Source organism: Dicentrarchus labrax, unplaced genomic scaffold (assembly GCF_905237075.1).
Source record: "Dicentrarchus labrax unplaced genomic scaffold, dlabrax2021, whole genome shotgun sequence".
In the NCBI taxonomy this organism is placed as follows: domain Eukaryota; kingdom Metazoa; phylum Chordata; class Actinopteri; family Moronidae; genus Dicentrarchus; species Dicentrarchus labrax.
Genome location: NW_026136714.1, coordinates 15,336,192 through 15,359,382, shown reverse-complemented (window position 1 = coordinate 15,359,382; position 23,191 = coordinate 15,336,192). Strand labels below are relative to the sequence as shown.

General features: G+C 41.7%; 1 protein-coding gene across 1 annotated transcript; it reads right to left on the bottom strand.

Annotated features, from left to right (window-relative positions):
* Positions 1-9,947: 9,947 nt before the first annotated feature.
* snx18a (sorting nexin 18a) lies at positions 9,948-22,012 on the bottom strand. Its single transcript, XM_051421913.1, has 3 exons — positions 21,779-22,012; positions 20,072-21,611; positions 9,948-11,427 (listed from the first exon to the last, which is right to left on the bottom strand). Exons 2-3 carry the CDS (start codon positions 21,597-21,599, stop codon positions 11,174-11,176), a joined length of 1,782 nt encoding a protein of 593 aa, XP_051277873.1. The 5' UTR covers positions 21,600-21,611; positions 21,779-22,012; the 3' UTR covers positions 9,948-11,173.
* Positions 22,013-23,191: the final 1,179 nt, after the last annotated feature.

Sequence of the window (23,191 nt, the reverse complement as noted above, 5' to 3'; positions counted from 1 at the left end):
GCCTTTTAGGAAAAAAAGCACTGTTGCGCAAATGATGAAGTAAAGCATAGAGCTACTCTGCAATCTCGCTTATTTTTTGCTTTCCTCCTTCCCAGAGCTCTTTACCCAAGTGGCATCAGTATCAGCCGCTGTTTTATCTGCTGCTAAACTGTGCATTTCTCATCTGCTCGGGGAAAGGATTAGCTGCTTGATTCCTTGACAGGCTTTTCTCTGTTTTCTTGGCAGTGAGCAATGCTTTCTCTCTGTGCTCTGCAAGTGGCTGATGTGTTCTGAAATGGCACCATAAAGAAACAGGTCATGCACATATTGAAAGTAATATACATGGCCAGGAGAACGATGGTATCTAATCGTCTCATTTAAGTGTCTCTTGCGGTTTTGCAGGAGTGAGTAAGGAGGGATTGTTCTGGACAGATTAACCCCTCATCTGTAACTTTTGGGACACTTTTTGGTAAATGGTATGTGACAGCAATTTATAGCATAAATGTGGGTCTGTACTTGCATTTTCGTCTTCTGACTTGTCTTTGTAGGACTGAATTCTTTCTCTAAATTAAATAAAACCCATATTTTCAGCCTTTTATTAAATTAAGGCTAACAGTATTGGAGGTGTTCTTGATTAAGTTATTGCAGTACATTTTGCAATATTGTGCTCCAAATGTTTTTTTTTTTCTGCTGCAAACTGGAGGCAATATTTTAACCCTTTGGTCTTAGTGGTTGCAGCGTATTACCTGATTTCGAAGCCTAACTTTTCCTAAGAAATGACAGGCACATCAGGTCAGTGTTCCTGTGTAATCTAACATCTATCAGCATCCGACACACTCATTCACACAGAGCACCAACACACATACACAAACGCACATGTGGTCAACTCCCACGTGCACCACTCCCCACTGATATGGTCACTCCCTGTCAAAGGCGGTCAACATATTCATCCACGGTGGGATCGTACAGCGAACAGATGTCATGCATCAGATGTTTGGCCTGAAGCCCTGTAAGTCCCACATGATGTATATTCTCATCATCCAATCATCCCCGGTCAGTGTGGAGTGGAATATAAGATAGCGAGATGTGATGTGATTGGACTATTGATGTGTAAACTAATGAGCCAGAGTCATTTCCTCAGTGGCACCAGCACATGGAACTGATCCATGTCCATGTGTGAGCTTATGAACAATGAACCTGTACAGTAGGAGGTGGTGTATAAGAGAGGTCAGACCACCAGTAGTCCATGTCAGCTGGTATATTTGATGACTGTGGTCAACTGTGGTCTGTTGGTGGCACTGGACAAAGAGGGCGGTTAGCTGGTCAGCACAGTGTGTGTGTGTGTTAAAGAGAAAAAGTGTGCTTGACTACATTTTATAAGAGAGAGGACAAGTAAGTCACATGGAGAGAAAGATCAGGGGAACCCTTTTAAATTAGTGACATTTTGATGGTCTTACGTTATTTAAGAGGCTATTTTTAAGGTTAAAATGTGCGAAATCCAAGATAATGCCGACATCCTGTCCCTATACGCGTGGTGTCATGTCAAGAAATATTAAAAAGATGCCGTACTTTTGGGTTACTTTCTAAAATTCGGCTTATAGGAGACAAAACAAGCACTCAAAGTGGACAGAGGTTCTGGTTAGTCTACACTCTCCCGATTAAGGATGGAGGAACATGAATATTAGCGTTTTTAGGTTTTGACCTTGTGCCAGTGCAGATGACCCCACTAGTCATTCTGGCTTTAGATTATTATTAAATATTTCACTATTATAATTTCATTTTGACGAACACGGCTTAAAAACAGAGACGTTTCCAGCGGGGATCCTCACATTTCGCCTGATTCCTGGACCGACGGCCTCAATAAGTAAACCTTACCGCCACACACATACAGTTTATTTTGTAAACAAAAAAATACATATGTATGATTGACAGACGTTCGAGTGGTTCTGTCCCTGAGTGAGGAAATAATTGTGCAAGCGGGGGGAAGTGGCCTCTTCTCTAGTTCTTCTTGCTTGTTTATTGTAATTAGAGCTATAAATGAAACTCTCTGATGGAGAAGGGGGAGGGGAGAATGCACATTGGCCCACAAAGGCAAAAAATGTGTGTTGTGTGTGTGTGTGTGTCTGTGTGTGTGTGTGTGTGTGTGTGTGTGTGTGTGTGTGTGTGTGTGTGTGTCTATCTTGGAGAGCAGCCAGAGAGGTGGGGGTGGGAGGGCAGTCAGCGTTTTTCAGACTGCATGAATGAGGCCCCACCGGAGTGAGCTTCCTGTGTGAGGGCTATAAAAACAAAACCGGGGCTAAAGAATGCAGAGTGCTCCCACATTCCTGAACATTCTGCCAGGTACAGGACACACAGCATGTCCTCCTCTCTTTCCTTAAATGAATAGAAAAACACAACACTTCCCATGATGCATTGTCAATGATGGAAAACAAGGAAACGTACAAATGTAAGTCTCTAAAGGTGAAAGCTGTACTAGCACAGATTTTATATCTAAGACTACATGTTTCGAGGCCATGGCACAGAGGCTGTCATATTCATGTTCACACAATACAACAATGTCGCACAGAACAGACAAGCAATAGAATATTTGTCTTTCCTTAGAGCCTTACCAGTTATGAGGCTGAAAATGTTCCTGATTTGCACCTGGTTCAAACAACTTTATCCCCTTGAGTCCATGCATTCCCCCCCCCGGTGTTGTAAGAGGAAAGCTCCTGTGTCCAAGTGTGAGTGCCCCCAGGGGAGAACGAACATGCTCACAAAACGCCTCCGCAATCTGTCCCTTCGATCTGGAAATCTGGGCTGATGGTGGCAATAGAGGAAAGGTCAGGGACGTCACCTGAAACATTAGGGTACACTTACAAAACTCTGAGGGCTGCAAATATCAACAGCAGATTTGTTTATGTCTACTATTAAAAAAAAAAACATTATTAGTATCCACTATTAACAAGAAAGTAACTATACAATGGAGAGTTTTAATTGAGGCAGGCTGTAGCCTTACGTCTTAAAACTATTTCAGTTCGTAGACATGTGCGCTTTTATTCTGTAGTTTCCAGTAACACTGACAATGGGTGTGGCTTTGGCAGGATGTTGATTTTATCACGCCAGTACCAAATAAACCCAAAGGTAACACATTTTGCTGTGTTTCTTCTGCTATTTCAAACCATAGCCTCCTATAAAAACTGGCATATACTGTGTTCATTAGATTAAGCTTAGTACACATTTTTAGACACAGCAAATGTGATTTTAGCCTAAAATAATGTTTTATAAGCAGGGTGTAGCTTAGTCTGAGCCTTTTCCAGTACTAGAGCCCTTGTCCCCGGGAGTGGGCAGGATGCTGCTGTGCTGAGGTCAGTGGATGATCTCATGGGAGCTGCAGACCAGGCCCACATGTTTGTCTAATCGTGCTTCCTGCAAGACCAAGAAGAGCTTGTAATGCCACTTGGTCATTATCTAATGCGGGACTAACTGAGTTAAAGGTTGTTTTCAGGGGATTTTCTGTTGTTTCACACAGTAAAATAAAAACATAATAATGATAAGAAATTTTTTATTATTATTATTATTATTATTATTATATAAAAAGAATATTGTGCAGATCAAAATAATTATGATTAATTGATATTCACTGGGTGGAAAGTGTAGTTAAGTGGTGAGCAGCAAACCTCTGGCCAAGCAATGTGGCCCCATGGGTGTGATATAAGTGCTTGTTAGACTTAATTAAATTTCAGCACTGACACATACTGTACCTACCACACTGCCAATCAGGTGCTTTCAGTTTCGTTAAGAAACATGACAGAGACATATTAAACATTTTAGGTATGTTGCGTGCTAAGCAAACAACAGAGGAAGACAGAAGGTTGATGTAATCTTTGGTTTAAACAAGAGGAACATGTTTGATCTCATCTTGCAGCTACCATCAAATCATCAGCTGTCAGAAGATAACCACACTGACCAAACTTTCCAGTTAGGCATTAACACAGGTCTCATATGACAGAAAAGAATGAAGATATAATTTTCCTACACCTGCAGAGACATACAGATATATATGTTTACATATATATATATATATTAGGGAATTTTTGGGCGTAAATGTGTGTATCACATATGTTTAAGTGGAGCTATCAACTCCAATTTAAGGAGCTAGGGTTCAATTGTGATATTAAGAAGATAAAAAAAAACTATAATGAAAAAGTCACAGGGGACCAACTTAAAACAAGTCTCAGGTGGTGGCCAGGAGGACTTAACACATGCTTCCTCACACACACTCGCACACATACACACACAGTGTTTTTCATAAAGGGATTGTACCACTGGGACTGTAACGTAAGGTCGGCGTTGGAGGGAGTGGTTCTGTGTTTTTTTCCCCAGAGAATGAGAATCTGTTCAGCTCAGAGCCTCAGTGTTCACTATCCCCTCTGCTCCTGAGTCTGTCAGCTGTGTCAGGACAGGGTCTCCCCTCTGCCTCAGTCGGCCCAGACTCTGATCAAAGGCCAGCACAGACCCGGCTGTAATTGAAAACAGATCCAGCCAGAATCCCCCTCCAGCAGGAATATGCTGAGTACAGGCAAACGCCTCACATTCCAAAAGCATGAACTCTGCAAAAAAAAAAAAAAATCAGACAGAACAGAAACAGCACTTGAAGTTTGCTTCTGTCTAACATGTACAGACAAAGAGGGAGGGGTGACTTGCAATGCATGATTTTATCTTTCACAGCACCCGCAATCGACCCGCATGTTATTATTATTTAGTGCCAACACTGTAAAAAAAAAAAAAAAAAAAAAAAAAGTAAGAATAAAGAACAAAAATTCCTAAAATATGGATCATAATGTTATAATGAACCATTTGATCTCCCAGACAAGAAAGATGAACTGCACAATACTGCAATTACTTTTATTACATTATGAAGTGCTACTCCAATCAGTTTTAAATGTGCAGGTGCTTTTTCAACATGCACACCTGAAGTGATGAATATCTTGATAAACATGTCTCCATTTGCACATTATGACATGGGGATTCTGACTATGTCTATTGGCATTAATTAACTAAAACCCTGGAATACATTTAACATTCCTGTCAGTTTCATGATTTAAATTGCACCCTGACTATTACAGAAATAGTTTGACATTTGGGGAACACACTTATTCTTTGTCTTGTGTGGCTATAATTTATATTCTTATATTAACAATGAATCACTTGAATGTGAAAGCGGGCCGTCTGCAGTGATGAACACACAGGTAATTATCACCTGACACTTCTCTTCAAGCATACAGAGCGTTTTAATGTCTTTCAGCTCATTGTATTGGTTATCACGCCACCAACTTGTTTTAGTTCAGTCTTACCGCTCTAACAGTGTTGTTCTGTGCTGCAGCAGGCAGCAGTTTTCAGCGAATAAGCTCTAAAAATCCAGAGTACGTCACCACCAAACAGCAGACAAAGATAGTGACTAGCTGGTGAACACAGTGGAGCATTTAGCAGCTATAGAGACACATGATATTTCTGTCAGGAGTTGGTAGAGATCAAAGCAGATTTTAAAGGGGAGACAATATTAGGCTTACTTTCACCACATAGCCAGAAACATGACCCAAAATGGAACCTAAATTTTGATCTGTATTTGCTGGATCCATTAAAAGGCAACCTTTTGTGAAGAAGTTCACTCATGCAAACTAGGGTAAATGTCTTTTTTTCCTTTTTTTCCAGAACATTTGATTTATTGATTTCTATCTAGATGTAAAACAGAATTTCAACAAATATAACAAAAATGCTTCTGAAAATGCCCCAAGTGGCAGCTCAGGGGATAAAGACCCAAGGATCACCCAGGAAAAAAAGTTTAAGTTAAGTTAGCTAAAATTTTCGCCATCTTACAATGCAACGTCATCTGGCAAGGCACTGCAGTGGCAAATCAAAAACATGCATTCTTGGTGGATTACTTGTACCTGCAACATGAATGCTGTATTTCCATCCAGCTATTATCTACAAGCTCAACCGGGTTGTGAGGGTCAGGAGCCAATCCCAGCTGACATTGGGCCAAAAATACCAGTTCATTACAGGGCTGATACATTGAGACAAACAAGCATTCACACCTACAAATTAGAGTCACAAATTAACCTAACCTGCATGTCTTTGCACTGTGAGAGGAAGCCAGAGCACCCGGAGAATATCTACACACACACAGGGAGAACATGCAAACTCCATAAAGTGCTAACAACTGCACCACTGTGCTGCCTTGCCATGCTGTATTTCTACTGTCATAAAATCATATCATAGAGGAAGAACTGAATTAAAGCCCAAATTCTAAAGTTAAAGGAAGAACAGCTGAAATGTACAACGCTAAACTACTATAATGTCCTTTACTACTGGCGCAATGGGGAGCGCCAAACAGCAGCTGTTTCAACAAACCATGCAATATCAACATCTTCTGTTTTTTTCATAGTGACACCTTGGCTTGAAATATAGTACTCCAATCTAAAAAGAACAATGTCCTTTTAACAGAAATCCTGTGTTTGGTTTTGCACTTCCTCCTCTGGTATAGTAATACTGCAAGAAGAAATGTGAGGGATTAAATCTTTGTGGTTTGCCTCAGGGCATTTCCTGGCATTATAATGTAACATTTAATCAGCTGAAGCAATGAGAGGAAGTCAAGGTCCAACACACAGTGGCATTAAGTGTGAAATTATGTCATGGGACTGTAAGTGCTTTTAAGAGGTAGGTGAAGAGTTGAGGGTGTATTAGTTAGCAGATGTACAGGTGTTATGGTGCGATCTAAGCTTAGGTTGTGACTGACAGACACATAGAAATGAGCCTGACCAGTTTTAGAGATTTTTGTCCTTGTTTCTTGGTTTCACTGTGGAATCAGAGTGTTGCACAGGGAGGGTGCAACAGGAATTGGGTGTAATCGACGCAAGGATCTCGAGACACTGATTCAGTCCTTATGAAAGCAATGTGGTCAAATGTGGCGTCAGTGCCAGTTCATTAAAGGGGGGAAACTCTCAACTACTGTTATGCTTCTCAGTGCCAACGATTGAAACTCGTGGATAACAAACTCATTTCTAGAATGTGCAAACAAGTCTTATGAAAACAGAAAAAATACTCAACTGCTGAATATGCTGTCAAATTATTCCTTTTTTTTTTTCTTGTGTGAGAGCAGTAAATGAGCAGCTGGGAAGAGGTTCTCAGATTTTCTCATTTTTGGGTCATCACACGCTGACGACAAAGGTACAGAATGTTTGTTACTTTCAGTGAATCCCAGAGAGACCCTGCAAGACCAAAAGGAAGCAAGCCAAGTCTCACAGGAGCAGTGACGACAACTTATTTAGGACGCGCAATGTTTCTTGTTGGAGTTAATATGCAACGAATGCCTCAATTACAAACTCTCCCAGAACAAATCCTCCAGAAAATTCCACTCAGTCTCTTGTATCACTTGTGTCATGCTCGGTTATCATTCTCCCCTGTAGCATCTGGAAGGTATTTCCGGCTCTCTTGTGGCAATCGGTTTCACACACTTTGACATTTGTGTCTGTGGAATGTGGTCAGCTGCTGACACTGTTCTGTCTCAACAAAAATCCAAGTCTGACTCGAGGGCCGTTGTTTCCTGTCTGCTACACTGTGGTGAGTAAAAAACCAGCCCCCCCGCCCATCTTAGAATAACTGCACTGCACTGAAGACAACGACCTGACACAAAACCGTTGCACTCTGCGAGGTTATGCATGGTCTGCACTAAACAACGATGCAGAAACCCAAAAAACACTACAGAGTCATTGTTCTGATAAGGTGTAGATCTAACGTTACTTTCACAACCGTCAACCTAATCTGTTTTTTTTTAGCTACATATGTCTAATGTTTATCAGTTTTACTAATTCAGAACAACCAAAGCCTTGAAGAGCAAGAATGTAAAAACAGGAGCACCCATTTCCCTGAGCATTGGCAGTATTGACAGAAGGCCTGAGGGATGAGATTACTAAAGGCTGTGTGCATCTTGTCGAGTACACGTCGAAAATGAAAACCAGAGATTGCAATAGAAAAGTAGAGGACGGGAAAGAGAAAGGAGATGGTGAGATTTTGCACTTTCCAAGCAGACTTAGCTTCCACATGACAGGATATTATTTTATTAACAGTGTAGCTCTGCAGATGGAAATAGTCAGTCCACCACTTTAATCCAACCTGAAATATCTCTACTGGATGGATTGCCATGACATTTTCTACAGATGTTTGTGATTCCCGGAGGGTGAAACTGATATTGGTGTTACCCAGACTTTTCCACCAACACAGTGACATTTTTGTTTTTTAGAGCAATGTCCAACTATTGGATGGATCACAACGGGCCAAATGTGGGATAAAGAGTATGTTTGTGTGGGAAAATGTGGGACCCTTTACTCATTTTAGTCTAAAAGTTTGATGTAATGTGTAACTTCAAAAAAAGGAAGCTAAAGTTTCACAGTTCCTATGTTGGTCTGTGATTATCTGCGATAGTCACCTTCCACCGGTTCCTCTCAGTGTAAGTGGTTTCCCAGTCTTTGTTGTAGCTCTATTTGCTTTATTTTGTCAGTTTCCATCATATTCCACCTAAATCTGACAGCCTTCCCTGCTTTCTTCACAGCCATTGGATGAAAACCAGATTTTCAGAAAAGCGTCTGTCCTGCAGTGACTTTTAAAAACTAGAGCCAATCAAAATGTAGAATATTGTCTCAATATGTGGAATGTGGGACAAGGGGTTAAAATGCTGTGCAGTCAGACATAAAGTGGGGCACCCTATGCTAAACATCAGCATTTTAGCATTGCCACTGAGAGCATGTTAGCACACTGATGTTTGTATTTAGCTCAAAGCACCAGTGTGCTTAAGTAGAGCCACACAGAGCTGCATGCATTTGCTGTAGACTGGCTGGAATTAAAAGGCATCTGCTTATCCCTTTAAAATGATTCATTAACTATACATAAAGACACTCTAATGTTTGGGGGAATGGCTGGTTGCCTTTTATCACAGCACTGAGCAGCATCACGGTACATTTAATTAATATTATTGGCCTTGAATTAGTTATCTCTGCAGGAGAATATACAGTTGGTAACCTTTCCTACCTTTCCTACTCTGTATTCTGGTTTCAAGCAGTGGCAGAAGAGGACAGAGCACATAAACTGCTGGTGGGAAGATATTACCATATAAACACATTTACAGAACTGAGTGGCTGCTTCTTATGACCCAGTGGTGATGGAAGCTGCTGCTATCTGTTCACCATCACATCTGTCAAACTGGATTCTCATCAGGTAAAAAAAGAAACGTGTATTTGTCTCCAGATAGCAAACAACGGGCCAGCATTGCACAGAACTGTCGACGTGCACAGGGAGAATATTTTTCAACAAATCAGATCGCCTGTGCGAGGAGAAAACATTATCTCCAATAAGCAATGTTGGTTGTCTCGGTTATAGGTGGTGGTGGTGATGGTGATGACAGCTAAAGAGAACCTACCCTCACTAGTTTTGACCTTTTCCTGTTCACAACACGTTCACTGTCATCCGCTCCAGCACTTCTAACAGTGGCCAGATGTCCCAGATGGCTGGCCGGGCTCTGCGCTGTCAGCAGATCTGCGAGCCGAGTTGTGAGCTTGGCATGAAACATTGACACGGCACACCAGTCCTCCAGGGATGCAGCCAAGGAAACCTGCAGAGCCATCCAGTTTGATCTCTCCGTCTTCCTGCTATTATAAAGTGATCCTGTGGCTACATTACACGGGTCATATAAATTCTACAGTGCGACTGAGGGACTTTGAAGGGACCGTTAAAAGGCAAATTAACCTGTCAGCACATTCACAATTTTTTTTATTGTCTTTCCCCCCAATGTTCTTCACTGCAGTCACATCTGGGGTCTGGACAGAAGTGATCAGACACATTCAGTTGAATCAAATAAGCAAGAAAAAAAGTCAAGGGTGATCACATATTTAAAGTACACAAAAAAAAAAACACACACACGACCGACCAACAGCTTTCTGTGAATGAGGAATTTATTTGTGTCTCTGCTTCTATGTTAATCTCTTCATGATGCAACCAACATCATAAAGGTTAGAAACAGCAGTACAGTCTGTCTAGAAGTGTGCTAATAAAAAGACTGCATCATTAAAACAGGCGAGGAACCCTCTATCCTCTATCAGCCTGCCTCTGAACACTACCCCAAAACTAACCCTGAAAATCGACGTTCTGACGGTAGAAATTCAGGTATCCGGCGTTGCAAGCGTCCATTATACTCGTCCCTTAAATTCTGCAAGCTTAAATCAGCACCAGTGCTGGCTGCGCCGTGTGTAAGGCATGGGTTCCTATTGTCAAAGCAGGTAATCCTCTCTTGATCCTGATTTTCCACACTGTGCGTGTTGAAAATCAATCCCTGTGGCCACGGCGGGGGAACGGCACAATCAAGCAATATTATCTCCCGTAAGAGACACTGCCCTCATTCAAAGCATAGTGATCAATTATTTTTTTCAAAGACTGCAAAATTTGTAGCATTGTAAAAACAAATAGACTATATTTCCACATATACAGTATATAAAGCTTTTTTTTTTAGTAACTAGTAACAAAAATGACCAGAGAGATGTAATCAGAAGGCACAGCGAGACAGTGGGGACAGTGGCTGCTCAGCGAGGAGACTGTAAACATTTTGTCCTGTTTGTCCAAGGAGGGAGAAACAGGGAAGGGCTTGAGTGTTTTCCAGAAGGCAGTGTGTTAGCCACTGGTGCGTTGCTGCACTTAAACACAGTGTTGTAAGGCTAAAAACACTTGCTATATGAAATCTTGCCACTGTTGTGTGTAGGCAGCAGCAGATACAAGGTTCTCTCTCTCTCTCTGCAGGTCATAACATTGATTAGATTGAATTCACCCACATCCATCGTTATCGCTGATTTTCATTAAATCAAAAGGCAAAAGTTTGTATTACAAGTTGGCCAAACTTCATTAAATTACACGTCCTCTCTTAAACAAGGACATCTGGTCACCCCCCGAAAAAAAAAAATTGGCCAACACACACAGAAACCCAGATTTGGTAGAAATGTCATTTTCACTAGAGTGCAATCTCCTTGAACGTCCCTCCCTGCTGGATGAACAGCGTTCAGCAGCATTTGATACTGGCTGTTGTTTGCCAAAACTCCACTGGCTGGGCCGAGGGAGGTGCACGGTCATGGATCACCAAGGTCTAAAACGACGGGCTGAGTCGAGCCGTCTATTACGCGTTGTCGTATTTCTGCAGAGCCTCCTCAAGTTTGCCTGTGATTTTTTGGAAGAAGGCGATCTGCTGCTGTAGGTAGTGCTGCATCTGGGCCTTGAAGTCGCGCACGCGGATCTGGTGGAAGTGCTGGATCTCGGCCAGCGTGGCACAGGAGATGATGTTGCAGCGCTCGTTGATGCCTTCTGCCTGTGCCCGGTCCATCTTGCCCTCCTCCACATGCTTATGGCTCTCTTTCACCTTCGTCAGGGCTCCTGTTTTGGGGAGAGAGGGCAAAAATAATAATCAAGATGTATTTTTTTATATATATATATATATTTTTTTTTTTGTATGTTTATTTTTTAAAGTGATGCATGACATGAGTGCATGTTATACATATGCAGAACACCCACACCATTTATTTATCAATGTTTTGGTCAAATCATCCATCCCTATTTTAACCTGTGTGAGAAAGTGAAAACAGCCCACAAATAGGCTACATTTTAAACAATGTTCCCTCCTTAAGACATGAGATTTATTTTCTTAAACCTAACATTAAACTCATTAAACAGACATGTGACTCTTGCACAGGAAAGTTAATTTATAATCTTAATAGTGTTTGCTATTAAGATTCAAGAGCACAGCTTGGCAGTAAATTTATAACTTCAAGGAACAGGAACCAAAAATAGTTTGATGAACAGTTTGTTCCAAACTCCCTGAGAACCACATCTGTGTCTATAGTTAGGGAATGTGAGGGAGTCCGACTCTAAAAAGCATATCTGTTACAATATGTCACTTCCTTTTCTAAACAACCATTTAAGGGGATTGTGCAGGCAGTTTGATGCCATTTACAATTATAGTGGGCGATTTCAGTATGAACACGGACGACTGCCCACTAAATGTGAACATGTCTTCTTTAATGCTGATGTCATGGTTAAGCTATTCAGCGCTTGCTAGACTCCTCCCCTGAACAAAGACTGTCCAATAATACCTTAGCAACCATAACTAGGCACAGCAGGCCTGTCAAGCTTTGGATCTCTCCACATGTTGAAACAATGAACATGGGGGCTGCAGTGAGAGAGATGCTCCACATATAAAAGAGGAAACACACACTCACAAGTGTAAGAGATGAATGGATTAAACAATATGAATATAACAGAGTGTTTTTACTGGCTTACTATATTTTGTGTGGGGTTTCAACTTGTGTGAAATTTACATTTATATTATTACATTTGCTAACACAATAGTTAGGCCTCATCCTAAAAGTTGTTTCCCTTACAATGTTAAAAGTTAAACAAACAATAAAGCACACATTTGGCCTTAGTTTTGCTTGTTCAAGTAAGAAAACTAAGCATTCACATGGTATAATGTCAGAAGGAAATTAAATTAGAATAGAAAAAGTCAGCTACAAACATTCATAAGTCATTCAGTGACATTTATATGGTTGGAAGCTAAGGTTCACAAAATTTGCTTGCGACAGAGTTTAGTAATGAGAGCTTTTGTCTAATAGTGTCTGAAATCAGGAGCTGATTGTTTTAAAGAGGTAATTCATTTTGAGGGGTGAATCTCCCATATTTATTGTGCGAGAACAAAATGCTAGACTCCATTAGCAACAGTACCTAAAGGAAGTTGACATTTCACATGAATTATTTTATCGAAACACAGTTTACACTCTTTAGGGAAGTTTTATTCTAAAACTAGTTGATATTTCTCATCACTGTCATTCTGTGGTTATTGTTGAGTTTCAATTCTTTTTTTATTCATCTTGTGGATATCACTACAGGTCAATTTAAATAAACATCTGACAAGAAAACACTGCATATCACACTCATACTGAAAGTAAAATACCCCTGAGATTCCACTCTGCCAGGAAGAGCAACTCGCTGTCGTCTTGTGTTAAACTCTTGTGGCATAAGATGATCAAGACACAATGAACCTTCATTTTGACACACATGAACTGTCACTGCTGCTGCTTCCTTAAAAATAAAAAAAACCTCCTCTCTGAGTTTTTGCTTGTTGCAGAATAAGCCTTGAGCCATACTGGTGCCAAAACAAGAACATTAGCCTACAAGTTCCCAGACAGATGGTTGGATGGGAGCAGAAGGCAGGGTCAAAACACCAGCAGCTCATGACAGATGACGTATCAAACCGCTGACATTTTTTAACCGAGTAAAAGAAGAAATGTCATGAACAATAAATATTGAGTTGAAATGCAAGAGAAACTGACAGGATATGACCTTGTCTCTGATCTAACTACTTAAAAAAGTTTACCTGTCACAGTCGGAATCAAAGAGGACATTCATGGGTTGTGACAGGAATGTGACGTGAATGTCAACGTATGTGTGCTTACATAATTTCCTTTCTTAAGGTCCTTAGAATTTGTTCATGTAAAAAAGGATTTTCCGATTTGCAACTTGATTTATAAGCCAAAGAGGGGACGTTTCCCCTTTTTTTTTATAATTCACTTTACAACCCATGTGATAATCTAAGCAGAATCAGGTGGTAGAGCCACCTGTAACAAGTGTTTTGTCAAAAATATTTCTTTGAGCTTGTCGCTTCTCTGTGTTTCAGGTACATTACACACTCTGTATTTTGGATTGTTGGCTGAACAAATCAAGATATGTGAAGATGTCACCTTGCGCATGTACACACATTTTGATTGACAAATTAACCAAGAAAATAACCAGTAAATCAACTGATCGTGTAGCCCTGAGATGTTTTAAATGAAACTTGCTGTAGACCCATTTGATCTTAGTCCCTTGATAATATGACAGAAACATTGGTTGGTGTGGTGTTTTAGAGTGTTAACACTGACATGTTGTAATCATTCAAAATGACGCATGTTGTAAGACGTGTATTAAAACTGCTCGCAGACGATGTCACCTCTGAGCGCTAGCTGTAGGACGGAGTGTGAAGGTGAGATTTGTGCCGTCAAGGCACGCAGCAAAACTTCCTGTATTGGCCCGTCATGGGATTTTCAAGTCATTATGTGAGCTTAGTCACCAGCACTCTTTTTAAAGACTGATTCAGCTGGCTTGGTTCCTGAAATGTGAGATCACAGAAGACATAATGACCTAACCCTGCACTCTTTTGGCTTCTGTCACAAAAATGCTACATGTCTGCTTTTTTTTCTCCTTTACAACTCGCACCACAACACCGAGCGTGGACATATGCTGACAAAATCTCCCCAAAAAGACATCTCTTCGCCCTTCCCCCCTAAAATCTGCCCAGTTTGCCTTCTGGCTGTTGCTCCCTCAGATGCAGTTTAACCCAGATCTTAGAAATTCCTCTAATGCACAACAGATTGAACATGACAGAAAGAGAGGCAGAGATAACAAGGGAAGAGAGACGGGGGTCTGGAAGAGAGAGAGACAGGAACAAACACAGCTGTCCAAAGACTTAAATGTCAATCCCAAAGGTGTTTACTGTACCTTAAAGGTCTCTGGCTTCCTGCGTTTTAAAAGCCCACTAATGGACTAAGGAGGAATAATTGTTACCATGGAGACTTTATAAGAAAGGCAAGAGTTCAGTCACAGAAGATGGTGTCAGCAAACTGTAATATACAGAGCCACATCATTTTCACAGCTGCTGCAAGTAAGCTTTGCAGGCATCCTGCCAAAACACAGCCACCATAAGAGTGAGTCTGTCAAGGCTTCAAATATCATTTTCATTATCGAAGAATCTGCTCAACATTTCCTCAGTTAATTGATTGTTTAGCCTATGAAATGTTAGAAAATAGTGGGAAAAATGGCAAGTTTTCAAATTGCTTGTTTTGTCCGACCAACAGAGCAAAACCTGAAGATGATATTTCATTTATTGTCATTAGTGATCCACATTGTGCTCGAGCACTATTTTACAGTTGAGGTTTATGATCCAACACACCTTTCTGTTTACTTTCTGGAGTGAGGGAACTTTGTAGTAAATGTTACCTCCAAATGAATAACAGAAAAAAAAAACATGATTTTATCATAATAGATCCTCTTTTAGATTATTAACTCATGCCATATCCCATCTGATGTCTTGTGCAACCACTGCTTCTGCCATCTTTGCCTTCCCAGGGTACTACTACTGAGTGACATAAAAATAGACCGCCAGTACAGTACGAGATACACAAGGCTGCTGTGTTGATATAAATGATAAATGTAGCTGATTACTTCCCGACCCCAGCATCACTTATAGTGAGTAATGAGGTTTGAGGCGTACTACAGTGTCACACTATAAATAAAATAAGTTCCTGATGAACGCCTCTAAAGAAATCTTCCCTGGGCGTACGGAGGTGGCACCGAGCCCTCCTGGACTCACTGGAAGCTGCGGCTCCAGCTCTTACGTAATGCCTGGTTACACAACACTGAGCTACTGCGAGCCTGTGACCTGAACAACCGGCGGCAATCCCCATCTCATCACTCCACCACCTCGGTCATCCATTTGTGCTTTAGAGGACATTCAAATAGCCTGAAACAATATATGAGACAGACCCGCAGCGTTTGCACAGAAGGAGTGTCGGCTAAAAGGCTGACTCAGCAGGAAAAACCTGACATCTTTGTAAATGGGTGCTTTCCCTTACTTGCCGGCCATTGTTTTATCACTTCATGTGGTGATAAAACTGTGATGAGATCAGACAAAATACAGCTCTTAGTGGTGTGCTGAATAGGTCAAATTAACAAAGGAAAGAGAGCTTATAAATAAAGTGAAAATGGAGAAGAAGTAAGCCAATTCAAAAAGCATTTCTCCAGCTGGATTACTTATTAACATAACCTTAATTCACAGCAGATTTAGCTCAGTTTCTTCCCCTACTGGATTTACATTCTATGCTTTGAAGCGAACTGATTAAATTAGAGAAACAGACAATCGTAAACTACAATGTGTAAATGTGATAAAGGACATTCCTCTTTGCATAATTCATCAATGTGTGCTCTTCCGTGGAAGTGGTCAATTCCGTCAGCCTGATAAAGACTGATGTGTGTGTGTGTCTGATCATTCTTATCTACTGATTAAAAACATTATTTGCCAACTTGTGGTGAAAGTGGGTGGTGCTCTATTATTTTAGCTACCGTGATAATATATCCTGGTCTAAAGTTAACAATAAGTTCTTCCTTCTAAGAAGCAATGCAGGCAAGATAAATATTATCACTGAGCAAGTGTTTGAACAAGAACTTACAGTACAGTAAGCATAGCTGGGGGAATTTTAATATTCACATCACAAATAGACTGTTGGCTGCGATAAAAAAAAAAAAAGGGATGTGTGTTTTCACATCTGCAAAGTTGTTGGACTGTTTTTAGACTGCACTGTATGCGGCCAAAAACTAAAAAAAATGTTCGATTAAAACCTCTCTTGAGCTCCAGTAATGCTGAAAAGGAGCATTTCAATGGTTGTTTCTTCACTTATAAAAACAAACAGCTTCGGTGGTAATTGTCCAAACCAGAGCTGAGCCTATTTCTGGATTGTAAACAGTGACCATTTATGAAACCCTTCTCCTCCCTTCCTACAGCGCTTGAAATAATAAGCAACAACAAAACCTAATGCTGCCACGGCCAAAATATAAGATTGGGACAAAAATAAAGAAGGTACAAAAATAAAGGATGTGAAGCTCAATACGTTTTTTGAAAGCAACATCAGATACGATGTCAATATCATTGTCCTGGTCAAGCTGTGCGCTAATGGCTAATGGGGCCCCCGAAGAGGTGGGAATCAATAAGGTGATGTTCAGTGTCTCTCAGTGGGAACGCTCACATTTCACTGGTCTCTTCTATGGGATCAAATAAAGGTCCACATGAGACAGCAAATGTTGTGACAGGTTTTTCCTAAAGAGAACAACAATGATATGACTGCAAGGCCGCCTCAAGAGATGGAAAATACACTAACGCTAAAGCTCAACCTGTAACTTTAAAGCTGCTATGGTTCCCATTTGACCTTCTGACTGAAATCTTGATTATCCCTCCACCAATGCATGGCGACCACACTGTTCAGTCCAGCTGACCTACTTGGCTCAATAAGTTTCTATGTGACCACTTCTGTAGCGGAAATGTGTACTCTGGTTTATGACAACAGAGGATGTGGCCTGGACTCTCTCGGGTGTCGAGGTGGGAGAGGACGGCAATAAACCTCACTTCATAACAGAAGAAGAGCACTTGTGGACATTTCCTGCACACGTTTATCAGGAAAGGCGTATTCAAAAATGGCGCAACAGATGGGATGTACAGTACATGGGTAGAAGAGGAAGGGTTTTAATAAATATATGTGAGAGACTGGGAGAGAGGCAAGGGGTAGACAGAAGCCCAAAGTCAGAACATGTACATGGCTGGTGTAGGTATAAACTCACAGCTGCACAGTATTGTCTTCACAAAAAGATTCGCCGGTGAAATTTAAGCTGTGTTTATGACTTCATTAAAAAACAACCTATTCTTTGACGTACCTTTCTCCCTAATTACAGTCATTCCACTGCATTGTTAACGGTTGTCAAGGGATGGATGATTCTACAACACCTTCAGGTGAGTAGACAACATAAGTAGACTTTAGAGCGTCAATAACCTTTGCGGAGGGTATTTGCATTTAACGCTCCCTGGAAACATGTTGGCAATTTGAGTAACAAGCAGCCATTCAGTTGTCATGAACAAGGGCACTGCCATATTTAATGAAATGCATTCACATTAACTGCTCTGATATATCACTGTCATGATCGTGCGGCATAATAAATGTTTATATCCCCTTGCAGATACTGGCAGAATATACACTAGCTGGCCTAGTAGCATGAGCGGTCTCACAGACATTCTGCTTGCACATAGTGAGAAGAGAAACTAGGGTTCACTTGTATTTTTGTCTACTTTTCCTATAAATAGAAAGACATTACAAATGGGTTCTTCACTTTCATGATGATTTAGGGGAAAGAGAATGAAAAAAAAAAAAACTAACTCAACCAGACTCAAAATAAAAAAACAGCCTCAGTCCACTAAAACCAATATGAGATCAAAGTAATTTTGGATTTAACATGCTACACGCGGTCCTCCTTTCATCTGCTGTATGCCCTGGCTTTCAGCTTTGTTTCCAGTCAACCACACCGGTGAAGCCCTGTTTCACTGCACTCTGTCATCCTTTCTACAACAATGTGCCCGCAGCCAGGTCTTCCATGTGTGGGTATCAAATCAGAGTTTTCTATCTGTGGAATTAGGCTGAGGCTTATCACACCAGACTGCTTAAACGGCTGTGTCACCTTATTTGGGCTGTGTGAGGTCTACGTGGTAAACTTGATTTGAGCTGACTGGGAAGTTTGTGTCCCACTGCAGCCTAAACACAGTCTGTGCTGTTTCCAAAGTGTTGTCTGTTGTGGATTGAATGGCCCCAGTGTTTGCAAGGGGCCCAAATGATAAACCACGATTGCAACGTGGGGAATTAAAGTTACCAGCAAAATGCTAAAGACTGTGGCTCTACTTAGTCAGCCATAGTTTGGAAGTTATTTTTAGGATCGTGTTCCTTTTAAATTAAATACTGAACACCACTGGAGACTCTGACTGGTTAATGAAAAGATTATTTTCCCACCCTCATCCTGAGAGTCATGTGATTTTTTAAGTAAGTTAGAGCACCGGGACTGAACATAAAGCATGGAATGAGAAGGATTAGTTCACATCATCTAATCTAATGTTTGCAAGTGTCCTAAGGGTCCTATGTGGTGTCCTACATGGCACTGTTTCAGACAGGGTTCTCAATTTCCAGTTGTCAGTGATAGTAAAGCTTTACGTTTCATGTGATTTAAAGAGAGATCTACAAACAGAAAGCACAAAGGCACACATATTTAAATGTTCAGAAAGCAGTCAGTCAGGTTTAACCTACACAGAGGAAGGGTAGTTTGGTTTGAGCTACATGCCACAGTCTTTCGATTATCGTTTTCTCTTCCCCATCAGAAGCAAGCGGCTGTGCCACATGCTCACACATGGCAAACAGCAGTGAGAGCTTCCCTCCAAACACACTAGTGATACAATGCACTGCCTCTTGCATAACAGCGTGGCCCTCTCATGACAGTGACATTTTGCCACACAATGAGAACAATCGTTGGGTTATGGGTCATGTAGGAGGGTGGCCTCGATTAGTCTAACATTGACTTTCGGTGCAAAGACTACAAAACATGTTTGACAATCGTTTGCGAAGGATTCAGCTGCAAATCTTATTTTGCGTCCAAGTTGTGATCGACAAGCCAGGCAGGACAGCCTCCCTTCTCCAGAACATTAATGTGCAACATTTTCACCTGTAATGGAAAATCAAACACAGCCAAACTGGAGCCGCCCAATTCAGCAGGTGGGACGAACGGGAGGCAGCAGCATGTAAACCAACATCCAATTGCAAACACGGCGTATTTGTTTTGCAAAGTGGCACAAGCTATAGTTGTGGCCTGACTGCTGCCTGCTGTTGACAAATTATGTTGTTTATCTTTTTACAGCCCACAAACAGACTTACGTCTTTACTTTAACCTCAGCCAGTCAGTGTGAATTGGATGTATGATCCCACAGGTGTCCTATTGGGGAATTTCATATGTGTATGTGATGAATTTTAAATTAACTCAAACACCAGGGTTATGAAGCATTTCACGTGACTCGTTTTTTAATGAGATTTGCCTCCCAGTGTTATTCTGGGACTGAAATTGTGTGCATCTTTTACATATTGCCTTTGTTATTTGGTTTTGGGCTTAGGCTGACTGTATATCATTATTTTATAATAATCTTAGTATAATTTATCATCCGTATTGTTTTTAATAGGAGAAGAAAGAAGAAAGGACCTAAACATTAAAGGCATCTGTTCTGATGTCATAAATCATAAGACATAAAAACATAATAATCATTTTGCCACTGGGAGCAAAGCACTCTTATACAAAATGATAAATACGTGAGTGAAAATCTATAAAAATGTGTATGACCGTGTTGTTATTTTACCTTTCTGGACATGGATGATGTCTGGGTAGTTTGCCAGGTGTCCTTGGTAAAGACCTAACAAGTCCATGATTGGATCAAGATCCTTGCTGGGCTGCTCAGCAAAATAGTCTCCGATGGATTCATACGCGTCCCCAGTGAAGGAGATAGCCTGGTTGAGTCCAGTAGAGTATGCCTGCTGGTCAATTTCAAAGGCTTGGCTGAGGACCTTGAATGACAGCCCGACTTTCTGATACTCCTTCTTAAAGCCACTGATCTGCTTGCGGGCGAACTCATTGACAGTGGCGTTGAGCTGCAAGGTGCTGTCATCCATCCTTTTGGTGAAAGTCTTGAATCCGTCTATTTTGCTCTCGACCTCCTGGAAATCAAGCGGAGCTGCAGGAGTGCTGATCGTGAGGAAAAAGTTGGCCCCGACCATCTCGTCCTTCTCAGCCTTCCTCTTACCCTGCTTCCAGGCCTTCTCGTCTGTGCTGTTGCAGGAGAGGAAGTGCTGGAAAACATCACACCTGGCCAGGACAGGGTGGCTGGTCATGTGGTTCATCCACCAGATGAGGCCTTTCCTCCTCTTGGAGATGAAGTCCTCCTCAAAGCGCCCGGTGGCCTGCTTCTCTGGGATGTGTGGCACTGAGATGACAGGGAATTTCTCCACCAGCCGAGCATAAAGCCAGTCAAAGTGCTTATACCTCCTGTTCACCTGGTTCTGCGTGTGGGTGGGGGTCAGCTTATAGGAGATGTAGCTTTTCATGCCCTTGAACTTCGTCTGCTTAGTGGGGTCGTCGATCGTACAAGCGAAGGGGTACGGGTTCTCCTGCCACTCTGGACCATACTGACCCATCACCACGCAGATCTTATCCCCGTCCTTCACAAAGCCTGACGCCTCCCCGAGCACAAACGCCTCTCCTCCTGACTTCACGAAGGTGGAGAACCTGTTCAGGTTTCTGCTGACTGTGGCAGAGCTCTTTGCTTGCTGTGCATTGCCTCTTGCCATGGAGGATGTTGACACTCTGTAAGTGGATGGCCCGTTGCCTTCAAAGTCATGATACCTTCCTCCCACAGTCCCTGGCTCATCTGCAACAGTAGAGCTGTCATCCCAGTCATCATCCCAGTCATCATCGCTCCCCGGGCTGGGCTGCTGATAAGTCTGCGGCTGCTGTGGATGTTGCTGCGGTTGCGTTGGGGCTGAGAAAGTGGTGAAAGGGGGCGAAGACGCTTTGGAAAAGTTCTCAACTTTATTCGGAGGCTTATAGGAGCCGTCAAAACCTCCGGATGGGATGTTGGCGTATCGGGAGTCCGGGTAAGTGTCCCCAGATGTGCTGCAGCTGTTGTTGTTGAACGTGGAGGCGGCGTCGTTCCTCAGGATCTCCACGTAGGACGCGGGGAACAGTCCCCTCTCCCCTTTGCTGTTCGCCCCCTCAAACCAGCCGTCAATGTCCTGTTCGCTGTACAAAGTTAGGATTTCGTTCTCCCTCACCGACACCTCCCCGGGGTTTTCAGAGTTGAAGTCGTACAGCGCCCTGGCTCGGAGCGCCATGATTCACCACAGCTGGAGTAGAAAGAGCAGGGACAGAGGGGTAACTTACAGCGGGCTGGCTGACCGGGGGCAGGAGGGAGGGCGCAGCGGGCAGCCAGGCTAGCTCAGTCAGCCCACCCGAAACTAACTCTCGAAACTCCGCGCACAAACTTCTGTGAGAAAAAAAAAACACCCCAAACCTTTTTATATCCCAGCCTGAAGCGGTCCTCCTTCACGGTCAAACCCTGAGAGGAAACTGCGGTGTTTTGTTGTTGTTGTTTTTTTCTGTTTAAATCCAGAGGTTGCAGGGTGAGAAACTGGAGCGAAGGTATATTTTCCGCTACAACAACACTAATGTGAGCTCCTCCAGTCTCCCTCCGAGCCCAGTCGGACGCTTCTGCCTTCACGCGCTGCGCAGCGACCGCACGTCGCCCAGGCTGAATAATCGAGGGCGGAGCTACAGGATGCGGCAATCCTCTCAGACAACATAAATCAAACGCTTCTCCAAGACTTGTTGAGTGCTCCAAATGCCCCCCCCAAAAAAACCACATCATCACCTCACCAGCTAAACAGTAAGGGTTGGCCCATTTTAAGGGGAGAAAGGTAATGCCTTATTATAAACATACTGAGGTCTTACAGTCAATCAGCTTCACTGGCCAAGTGACTGTACACATGCAAGAAATTTGACTCCTGTTTTAGGTTCTCCTCTCAGTGTACTTACACACAGTTGCAAGAACAATTTACAGGAAGACAGAATTAGACACAGGCTAATGCTAAGAACAATACAATAAAGGTGTACAAACAAAAGGTTTAACAAAGTAGTGCTGTTATGAATTTACAGTACAAGTAGGTGAATAGGTGTAAATACATATAAAAAGCAACAATGACCAACAATTTTACATTAATCACTTTAAACACTTTCCTCTAAGTCTGACCAAAAGTATATACCTAAAGATGGCACCTGATACATATGGCTAACTGCAGAGGCATCTACAGTAGGAAATGTACAATGTCTATAAATAAGTGTTTCTGTCATGCAAATAAATAAATACTGAAGAGGGGTGTATTATTTTGTGGCTTTTAGGGATACTAAGTGTTTTCTTACATTCACAGCACTGAAAAGTTAAAATTTTTGTAATTTTATTTCCATTTTATGCTTTAAAAATGTATACTTCACTACATTTAGTAGTAGTTATTCTTCAGATTAAGATTATTTATAAAAAACTACAATGCAACTACCACCCATGTAGGTATGTACCCTGAGGTAGTCAGTGATCATCAGTGTTGGGCTAGTTACTCAAAAAATGTATATATTACTCATTACTCTTTTCAAAAGTAATGTTATTACTTAAGTTATTACTCCCTGCCAACATTAATTAGTTAGACTAGCCTACTAGTTACTGGGGAAAGTAATATTATTACTGTAATATTATTACTAGTAATGAGTTACTGATCAATACCCCTGATCAAGACTATTTTCACACCTGATTTCCAGCAGACTATAAATTGCACATAGTGACGAGTTTCTAAAACCTTCACATTCTCCAAAATGCAGAAGACACTGCCGGTTCTGAACATAATACAGTTACACTCTTTGAGACTAATTCTTTAAT

Bases quoted from the DNA above. Each gene is read 5' to 3' on its own strand.
- snx18a (XM_051421913.1), bottom strand. From the start codon at position 21,599: ATGGCGCTCCGAGCCAGGGCGCTGTACGACTTCAACTCTGAAAACCCC. The intron at 11,428-20,071 runs GTAAAATAACAA...TCCCCAAAACAG, and splicing joins CATCATCCATGTCCAGAAAG to GAGCCCTGACGAAGGTGAAA.